Below are 8406 nucleotides of genomic sequence, written 5' to 3' on the forward strand. Positions count from 1 at the left end.
GTATAGGTCCTATGGACGATTTGTCCAGCCATGTGATGTGAGTATCAGTCACCTGTGAACGATAGCCATGTGATGTGAGTATCAGTCACCTGTGAACGATAGCCATGTGATGTGAGTATCAGTCACCTGGAGGCAGGACTCAAAAGCCTGAATTTTGCCTGAAACTCTCAGACTGAAGAAGTCTCTTGGAAGAGAGACGAAATGTTTCATTAAAGAAGAACCCGTCCAGAGGACCTATACAATTTTTTTTCCTTTGATTTTTTACCTGGATTACTGAGATGCATCAGGACATAAATAAAAACCCACACAAAATGTTCCAGAATAAGGGCTTTAAAGGGGGACCTTGATTTAAATTGCTCTAAAACTATATCAAATTGGAAAGTGCAGGTCAAGAAGAATCCACCACTAATGTGAATTTGAGTATTTTGAATTGAGAAAGCTTCCTGGATGATAAGCAAAACATCTTCAGCTTCAAAATAAATAGCCAAAACTTCAGCAGGAACTTCTCCATGAGCCTGCCACCTTTAACCACTGGACTTCCATCATTATATTTAATCAAATAAAACCTTTCAGGTTGTAAGGCAACAAAACAGAAAGATTATCATGGGGGGGTGAATTATTTTTGCAAGCCACTGTGTTCTGGATGTTGAAGTGGACAACAGTCATAACTGATGCTGAACAGCTGTTATCAGGAGTWCTTCTGGTCAAGTTGCAGCTTTAAATAGTTTGTTCAGTTGCTGTTAATCACTCTCTTCCATGACCTCTCCATCACTTCTTCCCTTTGCTTTGCATGGAAATAACTTGCCTTCCATTATGTGTATGTGTGCTTGTATGAGGTTATGCATCATTAATTAAAGTTTAGTTGTTTTTACTTTGTTTGTGTTTGTAATATGGCATCACAGTTTCATTTGTTTTGGCATTTATTACATATTTTTTRTTCTTCTTGTGTTTTTATTTCAAATTTAGTTTGAATAAAAGTATGACGCTAAACAGAGAAGAGGAGAGATCTTCATTTAGTTTTAGTCAGAAAAAGACATGTCACATCTTTGTTTTATAGCTCATCACTGGCTTTCTTTAATAGGTGCTTGTAGTATTCTCAGATTTCAAACCATTTTTGTCTCATCTGATTGACATTTGTAATACATCTGAACAATCTTGAGATATTTTCAAGTTGTTTCTGTTTCCTTCAGTCTTCTCTTTTTCAGTTTCACTTGTTGACTTCCATGGTTTCACTCAGAGTTGGCATCATTTTTTCTTTATTTTATTTTATTTTATTTTTACAGCTGTGTCTTGTGAGTGTGGGTGTGAAAGTATAAGCAAGTTATTTCCAGCTCATATATTTTCCCATCAGTTCCATTAAGCCTTTACCACCATCCCTAGAGTCATAAGAAAGTATAAGCCTGATTCCTCTGGTACCTGTTTGTTAAATCCTTTGTGAATTTTGCTGTCCTATGATCCCTGAAGTGTTTTTCCAACCTTATCCTGACCACCTTCTCCAATGTCTGTCTCCTTTCATTTGAATTTTTGATTTTGTTTACTCCTTACTTGTTCTTCTTCCATATGGAAGACGAAGAGACGGAGTCATCAGTCCTGAAATCTGACCTGATTCGAGAACCAGATCTTCTTTTCGACGTGACGGAGATGAAACAGGATTTGATTAAAATGACTGCCATCTTGACTGCAGACTCAACAGAGAATTCTCCTTCTATAGGAGGGTGTGGTCTAGAAAAGGGATCTGAGGAGGTTTCTGGAGAACCATTAGAAATAATGGAGAAAGACCTTGAGAAAGTCAAAGAGGACCTAGAGAAAGTCAGTGAGATACTGAGGAGTGGGACATGTGAAGGTGACGTAGCAGAGGAGGGAGCAGCTAGAATGGCCGAGGAGTGGGTTATCCTCTCAGACAATGAGGTAGAGGAGGCCAAACAGATGGCTGTGGTAGAAGTTAAGGAGCCTGTCTTACGTGAAAGTAGACCTAACAGAGGGACTCCCAGACCAAAAGCCATCAAGGGCAGTGGTGACCTTAAGGAATACCTTGCTGATGCACCAGGGAGCTCCAAGGTCAAAGTTAAAAAGGAGACGGGTATACAAGAAAAAATTACTAACGTTGTTCTACGCAAAAGTGCAAAACCAAGCACTCCAACCAAAGTTCATGACAGTGCCACCACTGGTGATGTTAAAAAACCAGTGAGAAAGAAGGGAAAAGCCCAGGAGCAGGCAGAAGGATCAGCAGAGGCTCTTCTTAGTGTTCCTGCAGGTCCCACTCCAGCATCTCCCAAGTCCCCAGTGATTGAAGAAACTCCCATAGGGTCAATAAAGGACAAAGTCAAAGCCTTACAACAGAAAGTAGAGGCAGAGCAAAAGAGTAAAAAGCTCACAGGAAGCAAGCCTTCACATTTGCCTGTCATGGGTAAACCATCACCAAAAGCCAAAGAAAGCCCTACATCCAAACAGACCCTTCCCAAATCCCCTAAATCTCAATCTGAAAAACTTGAGGAAACTATGTCTGTTAAAGAGCTGATGCAAGCATTCCAAACAGGACAGGACCCTTCAAAAAGAAAGTCTGGTTTATTTGAGCTCAAAACAACGTCAACAAGATCAGAGAAAACCACCAAATCTGAAACTCTTCAGTCAACATCTACCATTAAACCAGCAACCTCACAGGTCTCACAAGAAGTATCAGTGGATTCCAAACCGGTCCACAAAGACACTACATCACAAGACCCAGTGTCAGCTGCTCACTCCGAGCTAAGTGAAACTAGAGACTTTGGAAACGGTGGCCTTGATGATAGCTCTGATAGCGGTAAACATGAGGCTGTGGCAGACTCAYTAAGTGCAAGTTCTGGAAATGGAACCCCTCACCTGAGCTCTGAAGACAGCTGCAAACATGAAGGACTGGCCACTCCAGGAACAAGCCCTGAAAGCCTGTCTGCTCAGCAAACAGATACAGCTCTGCCATCAGCTCCCACAAAACCTACTGACATTAAAGAGACAGAAAAGTCTGGAGACTTGGGTGTAGGGACCTCTGAGGACCAGCTGTCTGCAGAACTGACCCTTCCTGTCTCTGCCAGTGAGGCTACAGAAGACCACACAACAAGTGAGTCTATRTATGTTAGGAAGAGTGAGTCTAAGCCATCTAAACCTCAGAAGCTTACAAAGAGAGTTTCAGAGACTGTTGAAACGTTTCTTAGTGACGATGACAGCCCTGAGCATCAGTTAGGATCATCTTTAGTTGGTTCTCCAGCCTCTAGATCCCCCTCTCAACTCCATGCACATTTTGAGCTGCCTTTGAAACCAGAGTCAGACAATCTCAGCCCATTAGCTGATGACTCTCTGACAATAAGCCATAGAGACTCTCTTGAAGGTAGCCCTGTTTTGGAAGATAATTCTCTCCATAAGTCCCCAGACTCTATTGAACCCAGTCCTACCAGGGATTCACCCCTTCACGATTCCCTGGAAAGCAGCCCAGTAGAACAAAAAAACCACCCATTCTTACTAGATCCTGGTAGACCCTGTAGCCACCCAGAACCCTCCAAAGCCGCAGACTTCACCCAAGATGTTTTGCATGGTAGGCTGCTTCAAGACCACGAGGCTAGTGCTGTTGATGACAGTTGTGAGCAGACGTCACAGATGACGAGTTCTGGTAAGAGTCCCCTCTCTCTTGAAACTCCTAGTTCTGAAGAGGTAAGTTACGAGGTAAACCCCAAACCCCCTGACAATACATTCCTGTGTGTGCCATCCAAAGCAGCTGTTATCCCTGAAGACCCAGATGAAGAGGATTCCACAGACAGCTTTGAAACTAAGAGAAAGATCACTCCAGAAGAGGAAATGTTTAAGATTGCTGCTAAAATAAAAACATTTGATGAAATGGAACAAGAGACAAAGAGTAAAAAACAGTCTAGAAAAGATTTGTTGCCCTCAGCAGATGAAAAAATAGGGGATAACAGCTCTAAAACTCTAAAACTCAGCAGTGAGAAGCTTTCGCAAAGTGAATGTCGGCTTTATAGACCCACAGAAGATTCACAGTTAGTTCTTAATATTGATCCCGATAATAAAGTGCAACCTCCCTCTCCTTTTTCAGCAGGTTTGCATGAAGGAACCCACAGCAAAGAGGGCAAGAGCACAACATCAGCTACTGTCACGTCAGAGGGACCTTCTTTTGTCTCAGACCAGCATCACTCAAAGTCTAAACTGAAACCTGCACAGGGAGAACAAGTCCCCTCGTCTGTCCAAGCTGATTCAGATGCTTGGAACAAAACATCAACATCAAACACTGAAAACAGAACTGATGAGCAAAAACAGGAGATCTTAATGAAGTCAAGTAAAAATAAAAGAGACTGTAAGGACAATCAGAAGTTAGATGTTAGTCAGGCACAGACAGGTCTGCAAAAACCAGGTGGGAATGCAACAAATGAGGTGAAGGAAAATAACTGGGGACAGTCAGGGGGAGCAGTGGCTGGGCATTCTACAGCTGCTGCCTCCGATCAAACAAAACTTAAKGTCGGCATCCACCACGACACAGACGAAGGTGACCAGGCCTCGGATCATCCCAGAACTGAATCCAAAGGAGTTACTGCTAGAGTGGACACAAAGTCCTGGTCCGCCATGCGAGAGGATGATGCAGCTTTTGCAGCTCGTGTAAAAGAAGAAGAGCAGAAGATTCTCAATCTGGTGGTGGAGCGTCCGTCTCTGCAAGCCACTCCTGACACGACCCCTGGTAGAACACCTACAGAAGAGAGCACTCCCACCAGTGAGCCTAATCCTTTCCTCTTCCAAGAAGGGAAGCTGTTTGAGATGACGCGTAGTGGTGCTATTGATATGACTAAAAGAAGCTATGAGGAGGAGGGAGGGGGCTTTGCCTTTTTTCAAATAGGTGAACAGCCTTTAGAAGAACCAGTCTTAGAAGAGGTCAGACTAGAAGGAAGATCAGTGGCAGAGTCAGCAATAGGCCTTAATCTATCACTAGAGCTTAAGATTGATCAATCCAAACCTGAAGGAGATCAATCAGGYTGTAAAACTGATACTATCAAGTCTAAAATTCCTAAAATGGGCACAYTATCCTCAGCCAAAATTACAAAGAATGATCAGACACCTCCTGAAATTCTTGAGACTAAAACAGACAAACTTGTAAATGAAGGAACTTCAGCTTTAGACACAAGTTCCTCTGAACAAACACTCACAAATGTACAAACTGCAGAAACCACTGTCACTAGATCAGTTTACCCTGAGCAGGTGCAGGAGTCATCTGATTCATCCCCAGAAGAGGGTAAGTCAGTGGTGGAAGTCCCCAAAACAACAGGCAAGTCTAAACAAACTGCTTCCCASAGCACTAAGAAGACTCAAAGTACAGTCAAAGCTCAAGCTAAATCTTCTACTCAGGGTCGAGGAAAATCTATGATTCCTTCTCCGTCACATGCGATGCCCTCTTCAACCACACTTAAAAAGGAGGGCTCCTTCACTTTGGATTCTAAATCYAAGATTCCTGTCAAGGCTGGCACTGTCAAGACTGAGTCTAACRTCAAACGAGAAGACAAAAAGAATAAGGTTCCTGTAAGGAAAGATACAAGGAGAAAATCTGAGGCAGATGCAGGTCCTTCTGTGGATGTAAAAACCAAGACGTCTTCCAAAGCCAAGAGCTTCTGTGAGGGAGAATCCAAGTCACCAGCTAAGAAAGAACAGGGTCGTCCCTCAAGTTCTGAATTGGCAAAATCGAAAGGTTTTCAGTCCAGATTGCCAGTCCGGGGCAAAAGTGGGCAGTTACCTCATACGTCAACATCCATTAAAGACAAAAGCAACCCTCAGAAACACTCCAGTGAGTTCTTTGAAGCGATCAGTGATGAAGCCGCAAAACTGGTGGCAAGGTTGGCTCAGGCAGAGGCAGAAAAGGAGGAAGAGGCTGTTGCTGCCCTCTCTGATGATGACAGCAGTCTGATTGATCCATCAGTCATAGAGAGAGAAACGTTCCCAGTGCTGCAGTTCCAACCTTCAGGAGACATCTTTCCTATTAGACCATTGTGGGACGACCCTGTTGAGACACAGATGCAGCGAATTCCAGACGATAAAGTCCAAAGTCAAGGTACCAGCCTGTTTTAAAGGGCTATTCTCTATCTCCCGTACCTCAGTAGTGCRTTAGTTGTAAAGGTGCTGCCTCTCYGTCTTGTAGTTCTGTCCCATTGTAGCTGAAGAACCCATGTTGCTGTCTTACTGGAGCTGTACTTGTGTTGTTTCTGTGTCTTTCTATCCCTCTTTGTGTTTGAAAATCTCAAGATTGACCTAAAGGCTTTGTTTTACTTGTTCAAACATTAGTTGACCCAAACATCTTAAAGCTTCCAATGGAAATAAATCAGCTTCATTTGGACACTTTTAGGCTTTGGTCAAAAACCAAGTTTACAGACACATTTAGTCAGTGTTCTAGCACACTGTTCCTCAATTTTATCTTTGTACATTTTACATGAAACTTAGAATGCAGATCAAACTTTCTGTTAAATCAGAGCAAGAAAGCCAGTGAAAAGTTTTATACTGTATTTGTTAGATAAATTGTGTGAGCGTAGTTTGAGTCTCGGCTCATGGCTTTTTGGTGGTATTTGCAGTAGATCCACAGGATGAAGCAGAAAGAAAAGAACAACGGTTGGCCATTATAGCTGACCACTTGGGCTTCAGCTGGACAGGTGAGACACACTGTACAKCACTCACCAACATAACAAGCTTGAAGAGCTTCTTGATTAGTTTTCAACTCAAAATCAAGAAAAGAGTTRATTTTTTTTGTAAAGTTGTTTTTCTTGGCTGCAGAGTTAGCACGAGCATTGGACTTGAGTGAGGAGAAGATCGACATGATAAGAACTGAGAACCCCAACTCACTGCAGGACCAGAGCTACGCCCTGTTAAAACTCTGGACAGAGAGTGAGGGACAGCAGGCCACAGGTAAAATAATCCYCTACTGCTGCTTCCTACAGACAAACTGAAAGGAACAGTTTTGCTGTTTTAAAGTGCATGAAATTGCAGAACTATTTCTTTAAAAAAATATATTGACTTTTAAACCGATCCTTTAACATTTGTTTCTTGTTTTGTCAGAAGTGACACTTCTCAAGAGGCTGACRATGATCAACAGGATGGATATCGTTCACCTTATTGAAACCAAAATGAACAAATTTGAAGAGGAGACGTCGTCACATACCTACGCAGAGATTGAGCAGACCATGGCTCTGGACCATGGTGAAGGTGCATGTTAAACAGAATAGTGATATGGATGTTTTATTGCGTATACACTAACCCTGTGTATATGCATCCATGTCTTCATACCTGGACAGGTTTCTCTGCCCTGCATGAAGACATGGATAGTCCAAGGCCCAGTAGATGCAGAGACGCTGCAGGAAGAAGTCCAGCTTCAGGACAGGAGGTACCCATGGTGTCAGCAGAGGAGCTGTCCTTCAGTTTGTCCTCACTTCATGAGACATCAGGACAATCTACAGCAACAGGTCCTCTGCGAGGTGCCCAGAGAGAGACACTCCACGAGGAGGCAGAAACAATACAGTGAGATTTTTAACATTTTTAAACCTGGTAGTCTGCAAGCTTTTTGTAATCAAAAACAGATCAACACCAGCTTGAAAGTAACAACACTTGGGTATTAACAAGGTCTTTTACACTGAAAGTCTGCTTAGGATTTCAATACCAACAAATAATATTAGGTACATCTTTATTTTAAGACTAAATAAGGATAAATTAGACTTTTAGTGGTTGTATTAATGTATAACTGGTTGCAAAAGTAGTGACCTCCTTGGTATTGTTTCTGTTTTAATGTCTTAAAACATGGAATTTCCCTTGCAGGTCACCACAACATGGTGAATCTAGAGGTTTATTAAAGTTCAGGATATTGTGTTGATGGCCAAACATCCTGGCCAACTTTCGAATCTTCCCAAAGATAATATTTTTAGTTAAAATATAACATAAGTGTAGGAAGCTCTTCATGTTTTGAAAACTAGTGAGAAAATCACAAGTCTATAGAAGTGAGAGACACAGTGGACAAAAAGACAACAGCTATCCAGTGTTGTATAAAGTACCTCAAAGTTATATTTGAGTGAAAGTACAAGCATTTTACCATAAAATTACTTTAGTAAAAGTTGTAGTATCCTCAAAAATATTACTTGATTAAAAGTCTTAAGGTATTTAACATTTGATTTGATTTGATGATGCCTTTATCATCATTGTACAGAGCACAATGAAAATGCATTTAATGGTGCGTTCACACCGAACGCGATTTCAGCATCAGGAGCCTCAGGTTTACATGCAAAGTCTATGGTGGACGCGCTTCAAGCAACGTCGGGAAGTGATATGCGGCACCTCAAGCGCGATTAGAGCAGCACGATTTGAACGATTTGGACGATCGACGCGCTGAGGCGCAAATCGCTGAAG

At 42.2% G+C, this 8406-nt stretch overlaps 1 protein-coding gene across 5 annotated transcripts in view; it reads left to right on the forward strand.

Moving 5' to 3' along the window:
* ank2b (ankyrin 2b, neuronal) overlaps nt 1-8406 on the forward strand; it is a gene marked incomplete in the record, with an annotated part of 125750 nt that overhangs the window by 89855 nt on the left and 27489 nt on the right. For 2 of the 5 annotated variants that reach the window (XM_014017469.1, XM_014017470.1), the window contains 5 exon segments: nt 4082-6073; nt 6588-6665; nt 6787-6918; nt 7069-7215; nt 7305-7527. In XM_014017469.1, the coding sequence (XP_013872923.1) occupies nt 4082-6073; nt 6588-6665; nt 6787-6918; nt 7069-7215; nt 7305-7527 (2572 nt within the window). 5 annotated transcript variants of the gene reach the window in all.

Source organism: Austrofundulus limnaeus, unplaced genomic scaffold, assembly GCF_001266775.1.
Source record: "Austrofundulus limnaeus strain Quisiro unplaced genomic scaffold, Austrofundulus_limnaeus-1.0 Scaffold169, whole genome shotgun sequence".
NCBI lineage: Eukaryota > Metazoa > Chordata > Actinopteri > Cyprinodontiformes > Rivulidae > Austrofundulus > Austrofundulus limnaeus.